This window comes from Paroedura picta, chromosome 1, assembly GCF_049243985.1.
Source record: "Paroedura picta isolate Pp20150507F chromosome 1, Ppicta_v3.0, whole genome shotgun sequence".
Taxonomy (NCBI): domain Eukaryota; kingdom Metazoa; phylum Chordata; class Lepidosauria; order Squamata; family Gekkonidae; genus Paroedura; species Paroedura picta.
The window spans coordinates 53887514-53900079 of NC_135369.1; the positions used below are offsets into that span (position 1 = coordinate 53887514).

Consider the following 12566-nt stretch of genomic DNA (forward strand, 5'->3'; position numbering starts at 1 on the left):
AGAGTTCTTATATGCTGCTTTTCTCTACCAGATGGAGTCTCAAAGCAGCTTACAGTAGCTGCCTTCCCTTTCCTCTCCCCACAAGAGACACCCTGTGAGGTAGGTGAGGCTAGGGCCCATTATGCACGGCCGCCGAACTGGTGCTTTCGGGTCACATGGAAAACGCAGAGGGGGAAGACGCGACGCACACCGGTTATGCACGGGACGGGACTCAACGGCGGCAAAACCCAGAGTAACCGATTATGCATGCGGCAATCAGGGCGCTGCTTCTGATTGCGCCCCAGTCACCCGGAAGCTGCGCTTTCTTCTGCATTTCACTAATGCGACTTTTTCGGCGGCATGCACCAAAGCTGCGGCTGGTTGCAGCCGGCACCGTGCGTTATCCGTGATTTTAGTCACCGCCATTCCACCCCAAATGTGTGTTATTCCCCCTGTGCATAATGGATCTAAGAGAGCCATGGTACTGCTCGGTCAGAACAGCTTTATCAGCGCTGTGGTGAGCCCAAGATCACCCAGCTGGCTGCATGTAGGGGAGCACAGAATCAAACCTGGCTCTCCAGACTAGAAGTCCGCACGCCTAACCACTACACCAAGCTGTCTAGGATTCAGTTTACTGCATCTGTTTATACATTACCCAAAACTTTTACCACAAAAGGGCAATTCTTTTAAACTTTTTCCCTTTTTAATTTTTTTAGTATTGTTTGGTGTAGTGGTTATGAGTGCGGACTTCTAATCTGGCATGCTGGGTTTGATTCTGCACTCCCCTGCATGCAGCCAGCTGGGTGACCTAGGGCTCGCCACAACGCTGTTCTGACCGAGCAGTGATATCAGGGCTCTCTCAGCCTCACCCACCTCACAGAGTGTCTGTTGTGGGAAGAGGAAGACAACTTAGGGTAGAGAAAAGCGGCATATAAGAACCATCTCTTCTTCTTAACCATATGCTTTCAGTCAGTTGACTTAACTGCCAAACATTCTGTTTACTGCATCTCTTTAAGAGTTACCAAAAATGTTTACCTCTAAGCCCTGTCTCAGTTCCTCTCTACAAACTGAAAAGGAAACTAAAGAATTACAAAAAGTAATGAGAAATGCTTTGGACAATAAGAACTACAATGAATTTATATTAGTGCTTGAAAAACAGAACTCACAAATCAACCAAAGTTTCAAGGTAGTTATGGTCTTACATTACTAAACAGAAGTATTTCACTGCTTACATCTCAAAATGCTAAGTAGATTTTACAACCTTCCCATCTTCTATCTGGCTTTATTGCCATCCCCTATGATTCTCCACTAAAACCGTACCAGTTCTCAGAAAGATGAACTAAGGACACGGACCTCAGAGCAGCAAAGACCCTTAATTACTATAAGCTGCCTTGGACCAAGATTCACTAAGTCTTCAAGCAGTGGCTGGACAAATACTTATCCTGGATGCTTTAGGCTGATCCTACATTGAGCAGGGAGTTGGACTAGATGGCCAGTATGGCCCCTTCCAACTCTGTGATAAAAGGCAGGATATAACTGTTTTAATTACTGTAATTAATCACTGTCACTTCTGCTTTGAAGGGAAAAATCAAGTCAACTGGCTTCAAGAAGTATCATGGAACTATTTTTATACAATATATTACCAATGTAAATAAAAGTAAAATTCTTAAGTCTTTAAAAAGCAAAAACTGAAACAAATTATTGCTTGAGTACTACGGATTGAAAAAGAACCACTATTACTTACCCAACTCTGAAAACATCAGCTAGTTTTAAAAATGCAGAGTTGATTAGAATTGGGAAAGGATATTTCTGAAAGAGTCTTGGGAAACGGACAACAGCTTCACATTGTTCCCCCAGTTTACCGGATCGGAGTCCTGAGAAAAGAAATAATATTAGCACTTAACAATCCTAAACCATTTGCACAAAATCCTTTTCTTTAACGGTTGATTCATTCACTTTAGGTCTCAAGTTAGGCCATGTGAAATTATTTTTAATGCATAGAGGCAACTAAGATGATCCAAGGCCTTTACAATGACATCTCTAACAGCTTTTACTGTTATAATAATTGAGCAGAGCCCTCCTAGGCAGGCCCTGTCCAGACTACACTTCTGGTCCTCAGGCCAATCGGGATGCACACAGGTAAGTGCCTCTTCTGTCTTTCTCTCCCTCTCTATATTTTGTCTCTCTGTTCTTCTTCCTTTCCTTCTATCTATATTTCTTGCTATCACTCTCTTTTATCTTTTCTTTTCTCTCTTTTTCTCTTTCTTAATCTCTTTCTACCTCTCTTTCCTATTTTTTACACCCTCCCCCAATGCTAGCACCCGTTATATTTACAGCTACAACGGGCTTTAATTCTTGTATACAGAATATAAAACCCCTTTGGTACTCCCAGGGAGTGTCATTTCACGCTGGGGACTGTCATTCCAGACTCAGAAATGCTCTCCTACTGCCAGGGACCATCACTGCACTCTGGGGGCTGTCATTCCAGGCCCAGAGTAGTCTATCTGACCATAATGTAAAATCCATTTCACATTTTCTTTGCAACTGTTTTCCTACTGTAAAGTATTTCAATTGAGTCCATGCAAGTCAGTTAGCATGTGTGCCTCCCAATATTTCCAATGGGTCTTTTAGCATCTCCCATGTGTCAAGCGCTGAAAGAACTCACAACTAGCTTCTTAATGATAGAAAGCTTTATTGAGAAGTACTACACGCATCAAGACTGGCGAAGTCAAATCTAACCTGAGTACAGATTTGCTTCTTCTTATCAATACAATTCTCCCGCTCAAAACTTGAAAGTTCCCAAGGGAGGGGAGAAGGAGAGAAGAGGCACATGCAATTAAAACAGTGATACATTCCCATGGCCTTGACTGGGTGATAGCGAAACCGGGCCCAGCCGAGAGGCCTCAACAAGTGATAAGAGTTACAACAACATATATTTCACTTTTAATAGTTAGCATGATTATAGGACCTGCAGCAACCAGGCGCCAAGCAATATAACTGTCATGGAAGAACTCAGGCTAATTTATGACAGAGATTCTACAATCCTGACACCATGGTTTATAATGGACATCCTTCTCAATCCTTTTAATATATCCTTTTTGCAGGCCTTGCAGAATAGTTCTGTCAGGGCCCTCATCTCTGCCAATAGCATATTCCACCAGGCTGGGGTCAGGGGCAAAGTAAAGCCCCAGCCAAGGCCAGTCACAGTTCTTTAGGGTCAGGGACTACCGGTATACTGACATTTATAGATCTCAGTTTGTCTGGGAGAGGTAGTCCCTTCGATACACACAGTGCCAGTCAGTCTTCAGAAAGCTGTCACTAATCTTTGCTCCCTGCTGCAATGCAATTTTATTAGAAGCATTACACCATACATGCAGTAATCACCTCTAGTTATGATCCACTGCCTATAACTTTTATTATTTTGGTATACCGGCCAGCTCTCTAAATATGCACGGAAGGTTGAGCATAGAGTCCAGCCAGTAAAAAACGGGAAATGGAACACAAAAAGAGTGAAGGAAATGAGCCAACCCCGATTGCTGATTGAATCCTGTAGCAAATTTGTATGAGATATTCTAACCCCTTATTTTCCTCTTTCTTCTTTGGGAACCACCACCTGAAGGCTGAAGTTCTGGAATCTACATTTAGCAGCTCTGGCTAAACGAAATCTAAGTCCAATGGCAGCTTTAAGATCAAGAAAGATTTATTCAAGGTGCGAGCTTTCGTGTGCATGCACGCGCCTTGAACAAATCTTCGTTGGTCTTAAAGGTGCCACTGGGCTCAAATGTTGTTATACTGCTTCAGGCCAACAGTTGAATCTAGCTCTGGCTAGTCTTCGGCCGATAGTAGACTTCAAGCTAACTCCGTTGGCTTGCATCACTCGGGGACCTCTTCTCGCAGCAACGCCCGCAAAGGGGCGCAGGGCGCCCAGCCCTCAAAGCGGCGGGGCGGGGCTTTCAGCAGGGACTGGCCGAGGAGGACATGCCCATCGGACACGCCCCCGTTCTCACCGTACCTTTATCCAGTTCCATGAGCGCAGAGTTGGCGTCTAGCTCCTGCTCCCCATAGCCGGCATCAGCCAAGAAAGATTTAGAAGTGGACGCCATGCCGCTCCGCTTTAACCAAAAGTTTTTGATGCAGGAACGGACGGTGCGCGCGCGCTCCCCTGCTCCAACACGACAGCTGCGCATGCGCAAGCGCCATTCTCTGTTCGAAGCGCCTGCGCGTTTGTATTCCCGCCACACACCTCTTTGGCGCGCGTGCGTATTGCTACGCGAGGGGGAAGACGGAAAAGAGGCCGGGTTCATGTTAATTCCATTTGCCGACGGAAAGATGTGGGTGTGGCCCGGCTATGTTATCGGACGAAAGTGGCCAATGGAAAAACAGAAAAGGCGTGGTTTTGTGCGCGGATGGCCAATGGCTATGCGAGTAAGCTTTGGCGGGTACTTCGGGTTGGCGCGAGGTAGCTTCAGGCTATTCGGGGGTCGCCGTTCAATTACCGGCGGGTCTCGTGCGGGCCGTCAGCAGCGTTCGGTGGTTGCTGGAGCCCCTCGGCGCGGCCGCCATCCTCCTCCTCCTCCTCCTCCTCCTCATGCTGTGTCGCTCCCTCATTCGCCGCGCCCGCGGCGGACCGCCCGGTGAGTGCTGCTCCTGGGGCTCTGCCCTCCCTGAGCGAATTTCTTCTCCGCCCAGCCCTCTTTCATTTGCTGTTTCCCGGAGTCTCTTCCCCCTCTTATCCTTTCCCTGGTCCTATTAGGTAGGCTAGGGAAGGCCTCACACAGCCCTGCCTGGATCCCTTTCTCCCGCCATGATTCTTACTGGCTATGGGGAGCAGGAGCCTTTGTTGACTGTTTAGGTTTTCGCCTTTTTTGTTTCTTCCCTTTAATTTAATCAGGCAACGAATTAACAAACTGTTGGTGGGTTTTTGCTCTTATGTTTAAATCGGCTTACAGTTCCTCTTGTTGGCGCTGAGTGTTTCAGAAGGGGAGGAATGATGGGATTCGTGTGAGTGCTTCCACTGGAAAGCTCGGGACTTGAATAAATCTTTGTTGGTCTTAAATGTGCTACTGCACTCTGATTTTGTTTCTTTGAGAGTAAGCAGTTAACTCACATCGAGTTGAAATAAGTATTCAGAAACTTACTTCAGGGAATATGGGATGAGGTTAAATGAGTCTGTAATAAAACTTCCTCAAAATGGAGGAGGGACCCCATCTCTGCCAATACTTGGATTCCACTGCTGCTGCAGTCCCAGTGGTCAAAAAGCCTAAATACAGTCATGGTGCAACCTATACTTTTAGGGTGATTCTTCTAAATTGCCATTCAGCATTTATATAATCTACCCAACTGCAAAGCCCGTTCATAAGAATGGGCTTCGAAAGGCCCCCCCCAGGCCCCTGTGGGCCAACAGTTCCCACAGGGCTTAAACAGTTCCGCAGGGCCTGCAAAAAGGCATTTGGTTGAGACCAGGCACAACCAACAACGAACGAAGGGCCCCCGCTCTCCCCCCCTTCCTCCCAGAACTCCACCAGAGTGCTCTGGACCTGTTGTGCCATTTGCACGGTTGCTTTGTTATTCTGTTATATTATTATTATTGTTATACTGTTTACTATACTGTTTTCTGTTACAACCACTGTTATTATTATTATTATTGTATGATTATTAATGAAGACTGTTCCATGTATTGTTTATAAGTTTAATGTGAACCGCCCTGAGCCTCCGGGGAGGGCGGTATAGAAATATAATAAATAAATAAACAAACAAACAAATAAATAAATAAAACAGCGGCATGGCCGCGTCCCTGGGGCCCGGTAAGCTCTCTTGCCACCCCTGCGAGGCGGCGAGAGCACTTGGCGGGTCCTAGGGAAGAGGAAGAGAATTTCCCTCCTGCTGCCGCGGCTGCTTCCCTGTGGCCCGCCAAGCGCTCTCGCCACCTGTGCAAGGCAGCAAAAGTGCTTGGCCGGCTACAGGGAAGGAATCTAACCCCCCCCCCACCAGCGCGGCTGCTTACTTGTGGCCCAGTAAGTGCACAGGTGGAACGGCGCAGACTTGTGGATGTGGTGGCTCCAGCAGCCAGACGCATCTGTGAGACGAGGGATGAGTGCTCATTGAGGGCGGGCAGGAGCTGCAGGGCCAATCAGGGTGCGGCCAGCTTTGCACCCTGATTGGCCCTATTCCAACTCAGACAGCCGGACTCGCTCCTCCCGAGGCCAGTTTCACAAATATAAAGAGGAGGAACCATGGATAATGATATAGGAAGTATATTTGTATAATAATGTACCAAGAACATGCACATAGATTCAGCAACTAGTACATGAGCAGAAAGACTTTTCATTTCCCTTTAGTATCCAGATGTTGGAGAATATAAATGGGCAGAGGGGAAACCAGATGTAATTCTACTATTTTCTAAATATTTTATATTGAGGATGAGCTGGGGTCTTTTATCCAGTGGTCCCCAACCTTTTTATCACCGGGGACCACTCAACGTTTGACAATTTTACTGAGGCCCAGTGGGGGGGTACTTTACTCCTCTATTCTCAACCACTGCCCTAACGCTCTCTGACTCTGGTCGCTATGGTAATGTTTAAACATCCCTTCAAAATATGATACAGACACGCCACAACAATGAACATAAGGAGCAGTTTATTTTCTTGGAAATTTTAACTCATGACAATGACAAATCAATGGGAACCCTGAGCTTGTTTCTCTGCAACGAGATAGTCCCATGTGCGCCTGCCGGATCGTGGATGAAGTAAAGGGCTGGGGGGGGGGGGGAGAGAAGGCGTCCTTCGCGGCCCACCTCCAGTTAGTCAACGGACCACATGTGGTCCGCAGCCCACAGGTTGGGGATCGCTATTTTATACCATGCTTTTCACTTCTTGAAGTCCTAAAGTGACTTAAACACGTTTGCCTTCCTTTTCCCACAACAGACACCCTGTTAGATAGCTGGGACTGAGTGAACACTAACAGCTCTGCAAAAACATCTTTAGGAGAATTGTGAGCGGCCCAAGGTGGCTGCATGTGGAGGCATGGGGAAATCAAGTACAGTTCTGATTAGAGTTTGCCAAAGGGAAAGTGAATGTAAGCCTCTTTGAGACTCCTCCTGGTAGAGAAAAGCAACATATAAGAAGTATTTGCTGCAGTATTTTTGTTTTCAATGTAATCTTTTTGAAAAGGGAAATGACTGATATATATATATATATATATATATATATATATATATATATATATATATATATATATATATATATATATATATATATATATATATATATATATATATATATATATATATATATATATAAAATTCAGACTGATATCTCCTCCATTTTTAGGTCTGCTGCCACAGTTTCCCCTATACCATGTCTTAAATCATTATGAGTGTGCTAGATCAGATGACCATCCTTCCTATGGAGAAATGGAAATTCCAGTTCCTCCTTTTGGCTGCACCTTTTCAACTGGTAAGGGGGGGACTTAGCTGTCAATTGCATTTGGATTACAGCGAGAATTACTGGGTCCACAATTTATGTTCCAAATTCTGTTAGCTCCTTTGTCTGAGTTAGTAGATTAACTTTATGAAGCAAATTGAGTTATAATTAACAGATAATCTACCAAATAGTAATATCCAAGTCAAACAAACAGATCTTTTGATTTTGTAATATTCTATACATTTTTAGTTCCTTTAGATAAGATCAAAGCATACCATCAAATGGATGTAAAATATTGTTGTCACTGAAATTCAGAGGGTAACTAACTTACTTATTTTATTATGTTTAATAATTTCTTCTTTATGATTTGCAGTGCAATCCTAAATAGAGTTAACTGCTTTAATTGACTTGGAAAGATGCATTTTCAAATGTATTGTAATTTTTTAATTAATATTTTTTTAATGTGTTGTCAAAAACATTTCCCCCCCAGCTCCAGGACTGCAGCATATACTTGCTGTTGCAAATGAAGAGGGATTTGTTAGGCTATATGATACCCAAACACAAGGAAGTGGCAAGCATATTTTTAGAGGTAATGGAACCCTTGACCTTGATGTGAATGTGACATGAATTATAGGAATGCAATGAGATATGTTTGGGATCTTGGCTGTTTAAGATGTTTAAGCCAGCAGTTTGTGCGATCAACATCTCAGCACTGATGTCAGTCAACAACAAGCATTCAGACTTAAATGTTGTTAATCAAACTATGGCTTTGCTCTGTCGATTAAAATAGCAAACCATGTTTTTACAAGACTTTTACATTGTGCCAAATCATGGTTGGACCTTATGCCTGAGGCATGCAGAATTTATATTCCCATTTATCTATTTATGATGGGAGAGCTCTAAGCAACTATAGCCTTGCCTGCCAATGATCAGCTAATTGCTGGGTGGAAATGAGAGCCAGAAGAGGGATGCAATTCTGGAGAGAAAGTTAAAAAGAAGAACCCTCATCTATTTGCAGGAAGATAACATACTACAGAGTTTCTGGCAATTGCTAAAACTACCCTCTTCAACTCTGGGGAGCTCTAGGAATCATCAGGAACTCTGCAGTCAGAACTCCTTATGAGCAGATGCTTCTTTTTGATCTGCCTCTTAGGAGCTTGCTCTCCCCCCCCCCCCCCCAATCCTGAAGTCAATTGCCAGGACCTCTTGACTGGGTATAAAAAATGGCTTTCTCATCCAGCTCCAAACTTTCTACCTCCCAAGTCTTAAAAGTGATTCCTCCTTGTCTTCTTCTAGCTATCTGCATTTCTGTAGCATTGACTCATGCCAACTTCATAGCTCTCCTTTTACAAACCAGAAAGGAGCCCCATGCAGCTTCCCTTCTTCAGAGTTCAAAATCCACAATTACCCTATGGGCTTAGGATGCTTAGGATGCTTTAGGATGCTTAGGGCTAGTCCTGCGTTGAGCAGGGGGTTGGACTAGATGGCCTGTATGGCCCCTTCCAACTATGATTCTATGATTCTTATAAATTTAGGAACAAAAATCCAGGGGTGAAAGGCATTTTACCATGCCACACCCTGCTAATTTAAATTGTTTATTGTTTTTTTGAATTTAATTGCTTTATTTAATTGTTGTAAACTGCCCCAAGATAGCTATGCCAAGGGGGCGATCATAAAAATTGAAGAATGAATGAATGGTTCAAAAGCTGGCTGAATGAAATGGCTGCCATTTTGGCCTGTGCATATTAGCAGGTCTTCAGCTTACAATAGCTAGAACAAATGCGTTCTTCCATTTTCTTTTCAGAATGGCATGCTCACTCCAATGCTGTTTTTGATCTGACCTGGGTGCCCAGTGAACACAAAATTGTAAGTAACTTTAGTATTATCTGTTAATACTATTGTTCCTTTTCTTTAAGTCTAGTATCACTAAGGTTTATCCTCTTTTGTACTTTGACAAGACTACTAGTAGCCCTAATAGCCTCAGCCATAGGGAAAGTTTAGGTTTCAATTTACAGGAGCTTGGTGTAATTGTTAAGAGCAGCAGCTTCTAATCTGGAAAGCTGAGCTTGATTTCTCACTCCTCCACATTCAGCCATCTGGGTGACCTTGGGCTGGTTGTTCTCACAGAACTCTCTCAGCCAGCCTCACCTACCCCACAGGGTGTCCGTTGTGGGGAGAGGAAGGGAAGGCGATTGTAAGCCACTTTGAGACTCCTTTGGGTAGTGAAAAGGGGTAGTAAAAAACCTTCTACTTAAATCTGTCTTCTGGTAAATTGCAAGAGCAATAATCGCATTTTCACTTTGGGCTTCAGAAACTCATACTATAATCTAATTACTAAGGTGCCCAAGGGACATTTTTGCCACCATTACTTTAAAAGAAAAGGGGGGGAAAAGAAAAAAAAAAACCTTTTGTATTTATTTTCCTGAAGGTTACTGTTTCAGGAGATCAAACAGCTAAAGTGTGGGATGTGAGGACTGCTGAGCTCTTGGGAGTGTGCCGAGGACACCAGTGCAGCCTCAAGTCAGTTGCTTTTTCCAAATTTGAGAGTGGTAAGTATTTACAGTTGTTCTTCCCTGTATTTTGCAGGGTGTCCTAGCTCAATACTGTTTAAGATGAAAAAGTTTCTTGGAAAAACACGACGCAAACGCGCAGTTGCAGTGCATGCGCGTTTGCGCCCCTGGTCGCGAACACGTGCATGCGCAGCAACTGCGCATTTGTGTGCAGCTGCCATGCGGCGCCCGAGCCATCAGTTCTCCCCTTGCCCCGGAGGCGGTCCCTGACCACAGAAAGGTTGGGGACCGCTGCCATAAAGGGAACTAAAAAAGTAGCCACTTAAGCAGCCAGCTAAAATACAGAAGTCTTTCTCCGATACCAGAGGATATTCAATGATGGTGGGAGGGGGAGAGTATTTCAAAGCCCAAGGGTAATCAAAAAAGCACCACTCCATGTTTTTGTGTCAAGCCCCATTTCCTGATGGCCTTCAGAAATGAAGTGAGTAGACATAAGTGTACATAGCCTTGGCAGGATAGTTGAGGGGGAGTAGTCTAGTCCTCTGTCACAAAATCAGCTATGGAGTGGGGAATGAAATGCATATTTAATTGATGGTATTAAAACAGCAAAAGGGATTTGGAGCAACAGCAATCTACCTTTGGGAAGTTTGTCCATCCCTCTTCCCCCTTTCCCAATCTCTGTTAAATAATTGCAGAGCAGTACACTGAAAGAGATTGCCTTATATTTTGGTGCATTCTGTTTGGATTTGTGAGCTCTGGATATTTCTGTACTTTAAATGAAGGAGGAGAGATTTCACAGAAAGTGAATGAAGAACTGTAGCTTCAGCAGTATGGATCTACAGTGTGTTGTTGGTTTAATTCTCATTGCTTATATTTTATAGCTGTGTTCTGTACTGGAGGAAGAGATGGAAACATCATGGTTTGGGACACTCGATGCAGTAAGAAAGGTATGAATCTTTGGGAGGGGCTATGCCTCTATGGCAGAGCATGTGCTTGACATGCAGAAGGTCCCAGCTTCAATCCTTATCATCTCCAGAAGAGCCAGTAGTAGGTGATGGGAAATACCTCAATGTGAGGCCCTGGAAAGCCACTGCTAGACTGAGTAGACAGTACTGATCCGGATGGACTCTGGGTGTGATTCAGTATAAGGCAGCCTCATGTGTTCAAGTAAACATCACTTGCCCCCAATGTTTATTTTATTGGCCCAAAATTCGTCTATGAGTTTTCTGCTGTATTTTGAATCTGAACCTGAGTCAGCCTGGTTTGTTTCCAACTCATGTCTTCACAATACTGGTGTGGGAATCCAACCTGACTCGTCTTCGGAATTTTTGACTTGTAACAATCACACATTGATGAAATCAAATTAATGGGGAGGGTGTTTTATCTTTCTTTCCTGTTCCTGCTGAATGACTGTGCGTGATAATCTGAGAGTGGGAGGACCCAGATGACATTTGGCCAGGCAGGTGGGCTGAAGAACTTGTCCTTGTATATCAGTTATGTCCGTATCTGGAAGGAGCAGCCATGCAGGGAATGGTGCTTCAGTACTGCTTTCTAAAACTACCTTTCAGATGGGTTTTACAGACAAGTGAAGCAAATAAGTGGAGCTCACAACATAATGGACAAACATATGCCATCCAAACTGAAGAAGAAAAAACAGGCTGGGAAAGGACTGGCTCCATCAGTGGTAAGGATTTGAAGCTGAATCTAGTTAAGGTCATTTCCTGCAAAACAAAAGCTAACTTTTTATGGGGGAGGGGTTGTCTTCAGTGGCAGTCTCAGCCTGTTGAGATCTCCCTTACAATGAACATAAAGTGTAGACATGATAAAAATCTATAACAAAATAAATGAACAAATTTGGTCCATTAAGCCTATGTGAGCCTCAAGCAATAGCCCTCCAGGACGTTGGCCTGAAAACATAGGTTAGTGTTTCAAAAGCCATTCATTCTGGCACGCAAACTTCTCATCCATTACTTTTCTCAAAGGTGTTTGCCTTCTCTCTCTCACACACACACATAGATCGGAGACCAGACCAGGTTCAAGGCTTTGGTGCTAACAATTTAAGCCTTTAATAGTCTGTACTGTCTCTTCCGCTAAACCTCCCAAGGAGCATTAAGATCCAGAGATCAGCAATTGCTCAGGGCCCCCCAGCTCAAAAGAAGTAAAACTGGCTAAGCAGAACCAGGGCCTTTTCGGTCCTGGCTCCAACCTGGTGGAATGCTTTCCCTGATGAGATCCTGGCCCTCCAAGACAAGGCTGTCAGGCTTACAGTTGAGGCCAGGAAATTAACACCGAGAAGATACTGGTTTCCCTGCTCACAAAATAGCAATACGCTATCCATAAAAGCACCAGCTTGCCCAACAGGAATGAATTCCTTTCTATAAAGTTTTTAAGAAGGTGATTTAACAATATTATATAGTTTAATTCCTCATGAGAAGGAAGGACTCCCTGGAGAAGAGCCTCATGCTGGGAGCGATTCAGGGCAGAAGAAGAAGGGGACGACAGAGAATGAGGTGGCTGGATGGAGTCACTGAAGCAGTCAGTGCAAATGTAAATGGACTCCGGGGAATGGTAGAGGACAGGAAGGCCTGGAGGATCATTGTCCATGGGGTCGCGATGGGTTGGACACCAACAATATAGTTTAATTAATATATTTTAT

At 44.2% G+C, this 12566-nt stretch overlaps 2 protein-coding genes across 4 annotated transcripts in view; one reads left to right on the top strand and one right to left on the bottom strand.

Annotated features, from left to right (window-relative positions):
• The window catches only part of INTS7 (integrator complex subunit 7), a 54601-nt gene extending 50420 nt beyond the window's left edge, over nucleotides 1–4181 (bottom strand). The window contains exons 1-2 of one of the 2 annotated variants that reach the window (XM_077338641.1): nucleotides 3992–4181; nucleotides 1724–1853 (exon numbers count right to left, since the gene is read on the bottom strand). In XM_077338641.1, coding sequence (XP_077194756.1) covers nucleotides 1724–1853; nucleotides 3992–4166 — 305 coding nt within the window. In that variant the 5' untranslated portion in view covers nucleotides 4167–4181. The remainder of the gene's footprint in view (nucleotides 1–1723; nucleotides 1854–3991) is intronic. The other variant, XM_077338640.1, reaches the window with a different exon arrangement.
• A 220-nt stretch (nucleotides 4182–4401) lies between these two features.
• The window catches only part of DTL (denticleless E3 ubiquitin protein ligase adapter), a 29189-nt gene continuing 21024 nt past the window's right edge, over nucleotides 4402–12566 (top strand). Inside the window, exons 1-7 of one of the 2 annotated variants that reach the window (XM_077338651.1) lie at nucleotides 4402–4613; nucleotides 7308–7433; nucleotides 7891–7989; nucleotides 9205–9266; nucleotides 9829–9949; nucleotides 10792–10857; nucleotides 11479–11594. In XM_077338651.1, coding sequence (XP_077194766.1) covers nucleotides 4568–4613; nucleotides 7308–7433; nucleotides 7891–7989; nucleotides 9205–9266; nucleotides 9829–9949; nucleotides 10792–10857; nucleotides 11479–11594 — 636 coding nt within the window. In that variant the 5' untranslated portion in view covers nucleotides 4402–4567. Of the gene's footprint in view, nucleotides 4614–4766; nucleotides 4893–7307; nucleotides 7434–7890; nucleotides 7990–9204; nucleotides 9267–9828; nucleotides 9950–10791; nucleotides 10858–11478; nucleotides 11595–12566 lie in introns of those variants that run through there. The other variant, XM_077338658.1, reaches the window with a different exon arrangement.